This window comes from Carassius auratus, chromosome 29 (assembly GCF_003368295.1).
Source record: "Carassius auratus strain Wakin chromosome 29, ASM336829v1, whole genome shotgun sequence".
Lineage (NCBI taxonomy): Eukaryota > Metazoa > Chordata > Actinopteri > Cypriniformes > Cyprinidae > Carassius > Carassius auratus.
In genome coordinates this window covers 7,641,309-7,656,995 of record NC_039271.1, presented here as the reverse complement: position 1 = coordinate 7,656,995, position 15,687 = coordinate 7,641,309, and the positions used below count along the sequence as shown (strand labels likewise).

Below are 15,687 nucleotides of genomic sequence, written 5' to 3'. Positions count from 1 at the left end.
AAATAATTGTTTAATTAAATTGTAAAGTAACATTTATTTGTAAATGTGTAAACCATAAGTGAACTATATTATTAGCTTGTAAATTGGGGAAGCTACTGCTTCTTATGGACGTCTTTGGCTGTTGGGTCATGTTTCACAGTATTTTCATAAATGTGCCATGTTTAAGCCACTGTCTCATAAATAGATTAATTTTGAAAAAAAGGCCCCTTGTGCTGTTTTTCATTCTAGCTGTTTTGGAGCACAAGAACGCATCATGTGCGAATGGCCCCCTAAGGACACGGTCCCAAAAACTCTGTTTGTGTGACTGTTACAGACTGAGAGTGTGTCTTTGAGACTTCTTTCATGCTTCTAGCTTTAAAATATTTATGGCGAGTCACATTGATAGGGAACAGACACTTTGGTGTCATTCACGTTCTACTGAAGGTGTGTGTGTGTGTGTGGGCATGTTTTTGAAAGGACACAACTTTGTATAATGACATGGGTATGACACAGGTATTACAAGGAGAGGGTGAATTATAGGGACATAACCCATGTCCCCATTTTTCAAAACGCTTATAAATCATACAGAATGAGTTTTTTTTTTTGTTGTTGTTGAGAAAGTAAAAATGCAAAGTTTCCTGTTAGTGTTAGGTGTAGGGTTGGTGTAGAGCCTAGGGATGTGACGGTTCGTATATAACCGTGAGACCGGCGGTTATAGTTGAACACCGTCATTAGAACTCTATAACCGCCAAAACCGTGTCATTAAAATATTTTTTACAAACATTTTTTAGATAGGATCATAAGATGCGCAATATATCGGGAGACATGGTTTTTACCACTTAATGAAGTTTTGTAAATCGTCAGACATGATATTTACCACTTCATAAAATCTTGCTTTGTAGAAAACCTTTCTTAAAAACGAATTTCATTTTGTACAAATTTTGTCTTAATTTTAATAAATGTTTCATCAACCAATTGCATGTATTTTAATAAATAAAAAGCAAATATAGCAGACAATGATAACCGACATGGAAGCACCAGCGCGCCGCGTTCACTTTCACTGCACTGTGAACTAGAGCGCATCTCATCGTAAATGAAACTCAGCGTAGGCCTATGCCTCATACATTAGCATTAAATATCTTTGCTGCATCCTTTCTAGAACAGACAATGGCATTTTTTTGCGGCTCGCATCAGCAAAGCATTGCATGGCCATAGACCGCAAAACAATCAGCGGATGGCAGGTGGGTGCGGCTTTGAAATTTGCTCAAAAAACGTTGGCGCGGATGATGAGTTTTGTGACCGATCTCCTTAATAAATGGAGGTCTGAAATCTCTGCCCCTTTACCGATCAGAGCGCGCGCTGACACGGAGTTAATCCGCTATCTCCAAGAACAACCAATTGACTCTATGGCAGATCCACTAACCCCCCCAACCCCCGGCACACCGGCACACCCCTAGTAGGGCCAAAGAATATACAGTTTGTACAGTATAAAAACCATTACGCCTATGGGATGTCCCCACTTTTCACAAAAACAAACGTGTGTGTGTGTGTGTGTGTGTGTTGTCCACAGTGATCTCACTGTCTCTCACATGGTGTTGACATTCCATCATCTTTAAGCAACAGCAGAGTGTCTCTGCACTCATCTTTTCCCCTCTCATTTATCTGCATTAAAGCACACTTTGTTCTTGTGCATAGAGGTTGATAAAGTTACCTGGAGTTTGGTATTTGCCACTTGTGAGATCTTCACTCTTATGAATTATTGCGTACTGTCTATGATCTCATAGGTCTCATAAATTAACAATGTAAAAAGAAAGTAATATTCTAAATCTCAGTTAAAGGAATGTTTCAGAGTTTTTGTAACTTTTCTGACATGGTGTCAGTTACTTACTACAGAATAAAAAGTCAATGTCAGATGTTTGTCTCTTGAAATAATATCAGTTTAACTGGAATAAACTGTAATGAAATGAAATCTATCTATCTGTCCATCAATAAAGTAAGTAATACATATTTTTTGGTATTTAATATGAAATAAATGTAACTTCGTTTATAGTGTGTATGGATCGTCTTCACCGTTATGGGACTCAGACATATTGTGGTGATCCTGGAAATGTAATCCACCGCCCCCCCCCTCCTTTTTTTTTTAAAATCTCATTCCCATAATTCGCTCTGTGTAAAGTCTGCTTTCCAAGCATATTCCTTTTACCCTGGCCTGTCCTCGCCGTTTCCTTCAGATGTGATTTATTACAGTAGTTCATTCTTGTTTTATTCCCCAGGTCTTGAGTGATTTAGTTGATGTCTGGAAATATCTGTGCACATGATCTGTCATGGGAACAGGCTGGGCCGTGGGGGCTTTAGCACACTGCTGTGTTGTGCGGAGTCAAACAGAAATAGAGCCTCACATCAGGACCCTCAGTGTGCGACACGAGGTGGACGGCCGCAGGATTCGAGCAAATGTCTGCAGATATCCTTAAAGGGGTAGTTCACCCGAAAATGAACATTCTGTCGGAGCTGGTAATGGTTTAGTTAGCACAGGTTAGTAAAGTGGGCTGTTGCACTGGATGAAGAGTTGGTCAGATGTAAAAGACCATTCCTCCCCCCATTAGCAGGTCAGCGTGATTGACTTTTGATAATGGAAACAAATGCATTTCCTATTGAAACAGGAAGTTGAGGTGCAATATGTCAATACCCTTTTTTTTTATACCGGAAGTTGTCAAAACTATTATTTGATATTCATCTACTGCTTAATGCAGTCAAACTCTCTCTAAAACGACCAAGCATATGAAAAGCAACTAATGATACATTAACACAATGTTAATGTATAATATGTAATATGTAATAATGCAAATCAAATTTCCCTTTAAAACCTTAATTCATAATGTACAATGAGGATGGGCACTGTCTAGGGGAGCTTTTCATCTTTTATTCACTCTAATGTAGGTAATTAATATTTTGTAATTCATAATGTACACTGTACATGAAAATATATCTGTGCTAAACTTATAATTAGCCTTCAACTGACAGTAAAAGTAAAATCTAAGAATTTATTATGCAATGGCTAACGATAGACATGTAGCCGCCCAGAGTAAGATTTAGTCGCATATGCGAGTGATTTAATTGCAATGTAGAGGGTTGTAAAAGTCATTTTCGCTAATTGACACAAAATATGCATTGTATATAAATACTACTAAGCGGTCATTGGAAATTAAGGTCAGCTTTTTTAAAAATAACTTTGATAAATTGGGCACATGTTGAAAGTTTATTGCTCTATTGATTTAAAAATGTGATTTTTGAGTTGTTATTTCAGATCTTTGCTAACTAAACCTGTTTATTGTTGAGAGTTTGTGTGGAAAAACACACATACGCTCTCTCTCTATCTAGGAGAAATTAGGGAATGATTAACTTTGAGAACGGGCGTTCAACTCCCTGTCCAAAGTTTGGTTAGATTACATCACCTGCTAAAAGCAGCTTGCGCACTGCAGTGCCATGCATCATTTCACATAAACCGACCTAGTTTCCCATATGCACCGATTTTTCCCAGTTTGTTTTAATATATTTATAGCATCAAACCAATATGTGTAGGAGTTTTTTTTTTTTTTTTTTTTTGTATTTAGTATTTTTTTTTATATTTCAGAAGATTAGGTCCAAGGATGCAGGGAAATTAGCATTAATTAGCATGAGGGCTTAGCATGCTTTTGTTGTCTCTGTTGTGGTATTTGTTTGTAATTCTGCTCTGGAATGTTACTCACCAGCTGTGGGGACAATGACAGGAAGTTTGCATCTTCATGGCTGTATGTCATAAAAGAGGATTGTAGGATTAGGAACCTGATGGAGCCAGTTGGGTGTCAGGGCGGTCAGATAAACTTTCACCCGCCCGATATCTGGAGAAATTAAATATCAGCTGAGAGCTCTCTCCGACTGCAAAATGTGCACTTCCTGTTGCAGTGATGTTGAATTTGACCTCGGGTGTCTTTCAGCGTTTTTGCTGAAAGGTTTGTGGCGGGAGGCTGATGGACCGCTGGAGTGACAAATCTGGGTGATGAAGGGAATCTGGCCTGGGCTACGGGCTAAAAATATAAGGCTAAGTGGAGTAATGGAGCATCTCTCGGCAGAGAGAGACGAATGTGGGATGTTGCACGTGCTTCTGGGACACAGGGAGGAACGTGTGTTCTTATTCACTTGACCTGCTGGTACTCGCCCTCTTAAAGCTCTTCTCTTCTTCGCTCGCCTTACAGTTAATAACTAGAAGTGCCAATTACGGCACAATACAATAAACAAAAAGATTATATGGGTTTTTGATCACCCTTCTGTTACAGTTGGTGCTTATTATACCTTCTTCTGGATGATTTGAGCAGTTGCATTTGACACAAAATACCCAAATAAATATGTATACAAGGATCAATATTGATGCAATATCATGAGAAATAAAACAATAACTGCATATTGCTTTAGAATTGTATCCACACAGCTTTCAAGGGTTAGTTCACCCAGAAATTAAAATTATTGTTTTACTCGCCCCCAAAGCATCCTAAGTGTATTTGACATTCTACTTTCATACAAATCCTTCTTCTGAACTGTTGACAACCAACACAGTCTGCTTATCCCCATATGAATCCGATTGGATTCGTCAGAAAGAAGAAAGTCACATACTGGGAGGGAAATACAGGCTAATTTTCATTTTTTGGGTGAACTAACCCTTTCATTACAATAAGTGGTTTGGACACAAAGCTTTGTGTGTGTGTGTGTGTTTAATATTTAATTGCATGCTAATTCCTTTTTAACAGTTATGTTATTCTTCTTCAATATAGATTTTATAAATGTATATTTTTTATGCGTGTTATGGTTTTTCTTTTTATTTGTTTTGTTTGGATTTCAGTTGTGGTTATACTATGCCTTTGAGCATGCATCTTGGAGTACTGTATAAATACCTTGGTGCATGAAAATGTATTCATTCATCTTCATGTTATTCTCATCTGTACATGCTCCTTTCATACTTTCATCCTTGTTGGTCATTTGGGCATTCGGGCACAGACTGATATCAGTCTGACCTTCCATATGTGTATAAGAGATGGAGAACAGGCAGGTTCATGCTGGAGTCAGTGCTGCTAGTGCTTCATTTGTCATGGGGGATTGTGTGTGATCATCCTCTTATCTCTCGCAGACACACACTTGTGAGCACAATACAAACATAGGAATACAATGTTTTGTCTGTTTTCATTCATATGCAATCTTCTATATTTGCCTAGTAGTCATAATTTAGTATACAGTTCAAAAGGTCAATACATTTGATGCCGGTGGTCTTCTGAACATGATGTGAGACTTGTAATTATTCTGAATGGGATTTATCTGGATATGTGTACCTTGGGATGCTTCAGAGAATAGTCTCAGACACCTGAGGGTTTGCTCAGATGAGAATCATACTTAGTCATTCTTGGAATAGAGAATAATCTGCGAATGAAACCCCATTTTAAATATTAAGTATTTTCCAAAATGACAAAATGTGATTTATTTTTGCAATACAAAGTTCTTCAACAATTACTTAAATCGTCAGTGTCACATGATCAAAAAACATTTCTTATTATTATCAATGTTGAAAATAGTTGTGCTGCTTCATAGTTTTGCTCCTTTCTTATATGTGGTGGTTTATTTATGTTCAAGAATTTGCTGAGAAAAGAACAAAGATGGTCTGTTTTCGTGAAGCTTCATCGTTTCTAGCCTGCCTTTGACCTCCGAGTCTGTTCTGGTTGGGTCCTGCAGTGGAGATGCTTTGATTTTAGAAGTTGTGTGTGTTTGTGTTTACTTTAGGCTGACAGACGGCATTATCTGTGTATCACCACATTCCTATCTCAAGGATTTGTGCTTGTGTAAGAAAGAGACTCCAGAAATGGAGGATTTATGCTTCACACAGGGATGCTGTTGTGACTCCTAATGATTGTGTGTTTGAGTTTTTCTTCTGGTTTGTGACTTGTGAGTAATTAAGTTGCATGATAAATATCTTCTTATGACATTCAAATTCAAGAAGGTCTTTGAGCTTTTTGAGAGAGCCAGAGCCAGTTCATAATCTTTAAGCATCTTCATAATGAATTAGGCTCATCTTGTTTTGCGTCTGTATTTCGATGGATTGCTAGCTTTGAGATTTTCCAGCTGAATATCAGTGTTTATGTTGATACCAGTGAGTTTATTTTAGATCTATTGTGGCTGATGTTCTAAGCTGACTAATGCGCTTGAGTTTTTGTGTGAGTGTGTATTTGGTGTGTATTAACATTATATGAAGATTTAGATTTCTGTACACTCTAATCTGTAATTGTTGTACCATACAAATTTCATATGAAGAAATTGTTCTTTTAATCCAAAAAGCAAATGAATGTTCCTTAGAACTGGTTCTTAGCAAGATGAAATGAAAATGAAATGTCATTGTGCTTGACATCAGCCATCCTGTGACCTCCAGGCAGTCGTCTCTATGAATGCATTTAGTCCGTCTTCCATCAGTCATCGCATGAACGTTGCTTTTTGTTTACAGCTGGGGGCGAGGGTGACTTTGAAGAGCGTGCTAATGACACGCTGAAGTGCTTTAAGCATCGTCGAGTGGACGGACAGATGAAAGCACCTCAGATCTGCCAGATCTCCCTTTTGCGTTCCTCTTCCTGCGCTCTAATTACGTTATGATATGTAAACGCCGGTGATGATGCATCTTTGGTGTCCTGTGCTGGGTGGAGGCCCAAAGCAAACACGTCAACAGGCCTTGATACCTTTCTGACGTCAGTATCTGATCTCTGGAGCTTGGCTTTCATCGGTGAAGTTTGTTTTAAATGTTAGCAGGTAGATGCTTTCACCAGGTCTTATAGGCCTGCTTGATTGAAACTGATAAATATGAAAGCAGCTTGTATAGTCATGCGTGTGATATGCCTAATTTCATTCGCTGTTAAGCTTGCTAGCTGTGTCTCTGTTTGCCCTTTTTTTTGTCATTTTTTGTCTCACTTGCCTGCAGATTGGCACAGACGAGCAGAGTTGCTGTGGAGATTTCATGCTTTGTAGTCAAACACAAAGACATCATTCTGCTTCTTCTGTGTGTCTCTCTCTCTCTCGTTCACTCTCTTCTGTTTTGTGCTCGCTCACCCACTCAGTCACCCGCTCCATCTCTCTCTCTCTCTCCCTATCTCTCTCTCTTGCTCTCTCTGGGCATACAGAGGGGTAAATTACGGATTCTGATCTGTGAGAAAGAAGATGCTGAGAAGTCCCAGGAAAGAGGTGTTGCCATAGCGATGGGAATAGACTTTTTGTTTGTATGTGGGAAGAGATAGAAAGAGAATGGAAAATACCCTGGTTTCCCAGTCTAATCCGAGATTCCTCCAATATTAATTAGAAGATTCGAGATGTGCTTTTTAGACTTCCATTTCGATTACGTTAGTGACATACAATTTTGGTAGATGTAAGAACGTGTACTATATGAAGATCGTAATAGTTCGATTAGTGAAACTTCTTTTATCCAGTGTCTGTAATAAGGGTACAAAAACCTTATAATGTGTAGAGCTGCAACTAACGATTATTTTTTCTGTCGACTAATCTAACGATTATTTGTATTACAATAAATAATGATGAAAATCTAATGTTCTTTTTTTAATTAGCTAATGAATCCTTTGTATAACTTTACAAAAAATATATATATATAAGTACAACTTCTAATATAATATTTCAACCTTTATTCATTTTCAAACAATGTGGTTGAAGTTTTAACAGTATAAAATAATAAAGAGGCAAAGAAAATTAACGCAAGCGCAAGAATATCTGACCTGTACCAGGAAGTTGGTCACCAGATCACACGGTAACCAGTTAAACCGTAACACCGGAGAGCGCCAAGATGTTTTCCTCTGAGGTGCTCGTGCAGCGCAGTTGTGCTGCCGTGGTCCACCATATCGGTTATCGGTGAAGGGAACAAAGGGCCATTTTATTTGTCCTCTGTTTAAAGTATTCCCATATTTTTGATAACAGTGGTCTCTGTTTTTGTGATAGAATGCAACTTTTCTCCATTCCCAGTATGCCATTACGTGAGATGTAAACAAACAGTGTGACGCGTCGACGCATTTCACGCACGTCAATGTATTTTTGTAGTCGACGTAATCGATGACGCCGACGAGTCGTTGCAGCACTAAAAGATATTATACATTTTAAATGTAATTTATTCCTGCATCATTACTGTAGTCTTCAGTGTCACATGATCCTTCAGAATTATCTATGGTCAAAGCAGTTGTACTGCTCATTATTATTATTATTTTTTTTTTATTGTATGGAAAATAAGTAATTGTACACCTCTTCAATAAACCAAATGATTCAAGGTGTCTGCACCACAAACTGTCCCGAAGGTTTAATGCTAAAGGGATTGTGTTTGTGTACATCTTAGTGAGCGTGTCTGTTTAACTGGCGTAACCCAGTTTCGGTGTCTCCAGGTTGTGGTTAATTAGCATGCTGTTTGATGCCTCTGGCTGGAGGCTGGTGTGATGTTTGATGTCAGGCCTTCCTGCTCTAATTACCCTCGGCCCGTCGTGCCACCCGGCTGCAGGGGTCGTCCCAGAATTCATCAGCGCCAGTCCTGGTGGTTTGTTTGTATGTGTGAGCAAGTTATTGGGTATAAAGGATTTGTTTGCAAGCTCTGCAGTGTGCAAATTGCGCAAAAGTGTATGTGTTTGTTTTCAGGGAGCCGATGTAAGATTGGGATGTATTATCTGTTCCTTTGTCACCCCCAGCCCGCAGAAGACGCATGAGGGTTTTGTTCTGGTGTGGGTTATACGCTCTCTCAATCCCACACAAAGACGCCTTATCTCTCAAGAGGAGTGCGTCCCTGCGAGGTGGGCTAATCCCGGCCCGGGGGATGGAAACATTCTCTCCTGGCGTTTGATTGCTGTGCTCTTGTATGATTGGACGACTGTAACACTACTCGTGGAGACAAATAGAAAGATCAAGCAGAACAGATCTTTAGGTTTGTCTGTTTGAACTTGATATTTATTGATATGATTAATATGCATGATAAGTTAAGCATTGATATTTTTATTGCTCATACTTGGTGTTGGTAAATTGATATGTCTAGTTCATAGCTTTTCTGTTATTTTGACTGAAGACTCGTGCAATGTAATTTGGACTAAAGAATTAGCATTTTAAAAGAGAAATTATTGCTTAAGTCTGATGGAAATTAAAGTTCATGTGAACTTATATGTAGAAAACCTGGGAGTTGGCTTTTCTTTTCCTTTTTTTTTTTTTTTACACATTCACACAATATTCAACAAGGACACATTAAATCGCTCAAAAGTGACAGTAAAGACATTTTATAATGTTGCAAAGGGTGTAATCAGAGAATCCTAAAACTCACAGTTTCCACAAGTTATTAAGCAGCACAGCCATTTTCGACACTGATAACAATAATAAATTTCCTTGAGCAGCAAATGAGCAGATTAGACTGATTTCTGATGGATCATGTGACACAAGACTGGTGCAGTGATGCTGAAAATTCCGCTTTGCTTTACAGGAATTTATTACATTGTTATTTTTGCATATTTTTTCAGTATCAGTTTCAATGCGGCCTGCTTTTTCCTCTCCAGCAGTCCACTTTCTTATCAGCGTGATCCCTGGAGAGCTGCTGTCTGGGGACGGGTATTGCACCAGGACGGGGGGGGTATTGATGGGAGCTGGAGGGGGAGGGGCAGGGTGACAATAGACAGCACTGTCCCAATGCCATTCGCTCAATTGCAATGAATGCATCGTATCACTGTAACAACAGTTTCAGTGCCCTACGCCAAAAGAGAAGTGGACAAACCAAGAAAAGAAAAACTTTTGCGATTTGATTGTAGTTGTTTAATTGAGTTGAAAAACCAAAAGCCATGCATGAGTGTACTTTTACATTAAGAGTGTTTTGCCTTTAAAAAAATTGCAACCGCAATATAAGACCAAGATGACAAAATGTATTTAAATAATAAATAGGCATGCACGACTATTGATTTAATGTATGTATTAATGTGTGTGCGCGCAAGTAAATTTTTTATTATATAGAAATCTATTATTTATGACGTAAAGTCCCGGTAGGACCAAACATCAAACTCTGAGACTGAATGATGGGAAATAATGTCTGGATGGACATGATGGTGATTTTTGGCGAGTGTTAAAGCGTGTGGATGTGTGGGTTTGGTCTGGTTGTGCCCCGGCCTGGCAGGAATGCCAACTGTTCAAACACAAGCCCATGAACACACACGCTTGTGGCCATGGGGTGTGTCCGGACCCTGCTGTCCTGCATATATGAATGAGATACCAGCAGTTTGAGAAGATGCGCTCCATCAGCATGCACTTTTACCTGTCTGTTTGTGCTATATTGGCCTGTAATAGTCTAATTCTTTATATGAGGGCTCGTCGCCCTCTGTCATTTAGTCTGTGTCGGATAGACAGATGGTGTGTGTGCATGCGTGTGCGTGATTTGTATTTGAAAGGAACCAATCGTAGAGGCTCTGACCAGCCATTTCCTGTAGATGGGGGCAGATCTGTGTTTTTTGGATGCACTTTTCCTTCTTTGCAGTGTCCTGAAATCAGATTCCACCTGAGAAAATCCATCTTGCTGTAACCTGGTCTTCTTTTGTGCGTCTCGGTGTACGTTTACAGTGTTCAGGTTATTCGTATAGGCACAAATGTTATCAGTCTGTACTCTACATTTGGATAGACTAGGAAAACCTTGTAGGGTTTAATTTGTACCTCGCTTTATGAACACAACGGACCTTCAAGTCCTGTGTGAATTTGGGTGTGTGAAGTCTGACGGTGGAAACACAATGGACAGAAAGAGTCCTGCTGCCTCCCATAGCAAGGTGTTTCCTGCCTAAAATGGTGCAAAGTAAGCATGTATTGAGAGAAATACACAAGCACACACACATTAAAGCTGTAGTAAAATCCTTTAGAGAAACCCAGTGTGAATGATTTTATGTTTAGGAGTTGTTATGTATGACACGATGTGATTAACCCCTGTAATCATGCTAAAATATGACCTGGAGTAGTTTATTCATTCTATGAAATGGCAACTGCTATGTAAGACTAGGATAACAATTTATTTTTAATAATTGTGTGTGAGAGAGAGACAATATTTTTTCAGTATTTAGATTTATTACTTTTATTAAATTTTTTAAATAATATATATATAATATATATTATATATACACATACTTATATATACACACACATATATATAAATAAATCTAAATGAATGACAGTGAAGTGTTTAACAAGTGTTTTATCTTTAATCTTTTAAATAGATACATCGTAATATTTGAAGGTTAGTTTAGTCATTTTTTATTGTTTTTGTTTGTTTTGTTATGAACTTGAATGTCATCTTTTGTGACTGCACTTACAAAAGAGAAACTGGATGGCAGTTTATTTTAAGTTTTCAATTGACTAAAGATATAAGTTATTGTTACATTATGTTGTTAATAAAAGTTTTAAATTTGACAGTGTAATGTGGTACATTGCAAACAAAGGTCAGATATTATATTACATAAAAGTCTAGTTTGAAAAATGACAATCTGTGCTTTAAAGAGAATAAATGTAAGAATCGAATCGAACCGTGACCTTAGAATCGAAAATGCAATCGAATCGAGGATTTGGAGAATCGTGACACCCCTAGTGTGTGTGTGTGTGTGTGTGTGTATATATTTATATATATATATATATATATATATATATATATATATATATATATATATATATATATATATATATATATATATATATATATATTTATATTAATTTTGTGTTGACTTTTAATATATGAACCCAGTGTCTTGTATTGCTGTAATCATATATTTAGAAAATGCTTTGGTTGTAAAAGGAATTGTGGTGCATGTGGGAGTGTGTGTGTTTTAAAAATTCACAACCATGTGCCTATAAAAACAAAATACTGTCTCATGAATATTAAATTAAAAGCCTTTGGATTATTAATGAGTTTTTTTTTTTTCATTTTTTCTTGTCACTTTTGAGTCTTAAAGGCCTGCTTTGTAGTTTAAAAACTAACGCACAGGAACATACAAACTCACACACACCCCTAATTGAGGCCTTCCTATTAGTCAGTAGATATTTAAGACGCCATGAAATGGTTTGACGAGCATTTTTTCTTTCTTGTGAAACAGGAAGTTGGGGTGTAAAATAGTGAAGGACTCTTAATTTAAAACCACACTGAAATCAATACTCGTTCATTCAGAATTGATGATTATTTTTAGCAGTTGTTGGTTGGGAAAGTAAATAAACTATTAGGTTTATCACTGCTCAAAATGCATCAGCAAGCCATAATTTCTTTCATCTGCTAGTCAGGGATGAGCATTAGGGGGATGGGATGTTCTCTTTCTAGTGAACATTTTATTAGTATATGCCTGTGCGTACTAGTTGAGTCATCAGTATTTTAATCTTTTTTCCTGGAAGAGAAGTACAGTAATTTTTTTTATTGACATGCACTGAAAGCCACAAAACTCTAATTTCAATTGAACTTAAGATCATTATAATTTCCATGCCATAGCCTAGACCTATTCTTAAACATTTAAAATACAAATACAAAATATTCTGAAACTGTTTGCATGTGTACAAGCCAAGGCATGATTTATGAAACCTTGTTCTTTTTTTGGTTTTGTCGGTGACTTTTTTTTCTCAAAAATGGAGTCAGAAATACACACACTATGGGGTTCGCTCAGCCCACAATGCCACTGGACTTAATAATAAAGTAATAAATTAAGTTTTTAATGAAAAGGATTCTTCACACACTGCATGACCCACAGATATTTGCATGCTGCTGATGATTAACACTGTGTTTGTGTGTCCCGCAGGCCCCCCCTGCCTCAGGGGCCCATGGAGAGGATGAAGAGGTTTAAGAGACGTTTGTCACTCACCCTGCGTGGTAGCCAGACGATCGATGAATCGCTGTCAGAGCTGGCGGAACAGATGACCATCGAGGAGAACAGCAGCATGGACAGTGGTGAGTGTGTACGCTGTACCTTTCATATTGTTTGCTGTGTCTGTATTGTTTGTGCAGGGTCATTGTTAATGTTAAGTAGTTCAGATTAAAGGCTGATTTATTAGCTCTTTGATTAGCTCCTGGAACAAGAACTCTGGAAACCTGGAAGAGGTCCACAGGAGCGGTGTTATGACTCGGGACGCAAGGGCTTTATAAAATTATTATTAGATTTGATTTCAAAAGTAATTGAGAAAAAAAAAACGACATTTATAAAATCTATTATTTGATGTAACGCTGTAGAAAACCCATTTTGCTCGTATTTAACATGCATATTGCAACTTTTTCCCACAATTTCATCTTTATTTCACTTATATATTGCTATATCAACATACTGTGTATCTACACTAATATTTGAAACCACAAATATTCTGCATTCCTGCAGATATGTGAAGACGCCTTCATGTTTGCTTTGGTCTGACCTCTGAGATTTTCTCGGGTAGTGAGTGGACCCTTGTATTTCTTTCCAAATGTATAGGAATAAATCTTGGGTATTTAATTTAATTCCTTAAAATAACTTTGAATGAATGCATAGTTATTTCATAAAAACTTCAGGTACTATATAAGTTACTTATATAGACTTATAAGACTTGTATTTTTGTGAACTCTTATATTTTACTTCTCTATTCCCTTTAGACTTAAAGGTACAATTTGTAAGATATTTGCAGTAAAATATCCAAAAACCACTAGGCTGGTGTTATATATTTTGTCCAGCTGATTACTAACAATATATCTAATGTTTTCAACTACTTGTAAATTATGAGAAAATTCCCATTCTAAACCGTGACACGGGGCCGTGCAGTCGCCTGTCAATGACGTTAGTTCCCCTTTGTTACTGCCTTTACTTATGTAGAAACCACGTGACAACAGTGTCGTGGACAAATGCTGAAGTAGGGTCCAGCAAACCACTAGCTTGCTTCAAGCTGTTACTTATTTACTACTACTTGCACGTTTTATGGTTGATTGTGTTACTTCTTTATGGAACGTTATTACGGTTTACCATCTGCCGCTGGTTCTGTCGACAAGGACAGCTCCCGTAAATGTAACGTACGGTCAAAACAAACGAACCAAGAGCAGTTTGGGACAAGAAGAGAGAAAGAGCGAGGATTAATATCGGTGTTGCATTTTATAGATCGAGAGAGCTTCGTGACAAACTTTAACTAGAAAGAGATGCTGATCTCGCTTGTGTTTTACTCGACAGGTGAGTTGTTTTGATTTGTATCTTTACAGAAAATGTATGCTATTATAACGACCAACAAGATTAGTATTATGGGATATACACGACAAACGCGGGTCATCACTTCTCTAGAATCGCGCGAGGACTCGTCTGATCGTGTCTTTGCATTGACTTTGTATGTAATCTACTCGTACTATATATATATATATATATATATATATATATATATATATATATATATATATATACATATATATATATATAATGTAGTAAAACAAGTTAAGCTCAATCAATGGAGATTGCACAGTGATTATCAACACAAATTCATTTTGGGGAAAAAAATTTGACAATGGAAGTTATTGCTGTCATGTTTTTTTTAATCATGTTAACATTGTCTTGTCAAAATCTAATTATAAATATTAACAAATTATAATAGCATCTGAATAATACTAAAATAAGACTGGTACTATTGCATTGGCCCTATTAAATTCTTTTGTCTTACTGTAAACGTATATTTTTTTTTCATTTATTTTGGTAACATCATGCCACAGATGCTGAGCTTAACTTGAGTTTGCCCCCGAAATAATCCTTGCCTCTCTCTTTGCTCAGTATTGACACCCAGATATTTTATTTTCTGTGGGTCACCTGTATTGACCACGTTAGCTCGCATTAGTCACCCTGACACAACCATTTGAAGCAGTGTTGAAAACCTGTCATTCTGATCTGTCATAACTGAAGCCTGTGCTATTTTTGTGACCGTATACAGTCAGTCAGCCCGAATGCCTAAAGCAATGCAATTTCAGTTAAAAAAAAAGGAAAACAGTCTTCCTCAAAGTGCTTTTTCTTCTCCTTGCTCTTGTATGTTCAGCTAGCTAGTAATTACGTAACAGCAATGACACCCCTGTGAGGAGAATGAGAGGAAGGGAGCATGTGACAGCTTGTGAGAGACTGGCTAAATTAGCACCATTGCCTTCGGGCCAATCTGACGGGTGGACTTGAATCAAGCAGACTGATTCAGACTGTACAATGAAACTAATAACACTTATGAGACTAATATTTGTGTGTGCTCTTTTTTTGTTTTGTTTTGTATAGTATTGTAGCATATTTAGCATAGATTAATTGTCAACCAATAATGATTTTATTATTATTTATTTTTTTACTGGCCAATGGCAGCATCTTAAAGAGCAGGCTGATTTACATGTTACCACACTATTTAATTAAAATACATGCATTAACATAGCTGAAATTAAATTATTTAATAATATTTAGTAAATTTGAATTAAATTATTTGAAACTGAATCATGGAAAATACAATTTGCCTCACTCACCATGATTTAAAACACTGTGTAAACATACTGTAAACCAGGGGTCGGACATTGGCACGCTAGTAATAGGGAAAACTGCAAACTGATGTACATTTTGAGGTATTAGTTTTTCGTTATTGAACACCGTGCACAAATGATGTCGCTGTTGATCAGCTTATGACACTTTATAGTATACACTGTCAGTGCGA

General features: G+C 37.3%; 1 protein-coding gene across 1 annotated transcript in view; it reads left to right on the top strand.

The window, feature by feature from the left end:
* LOC113047947 (cyclin-dependent kinase 17) overlaps positions 1-15,687 on the top strand; it is a 43,977-nt gene that overhangs the window by 7,704 nt on the left and 20,586 nt on the right. Inside the window, exon 2 of the mRNA XM_026209387.1 lies at positions 12,813-12,961. Within this exon, the coding sequence (XP_026065172.1) occupies positions 12,835-12,961 (127 nt within the window). The 5' untranslated portion in view covers positions 12,813-12,834. The remainder of the gene's footprint in view (positions 1-12,812; positions 12,962-15,687) is intronic.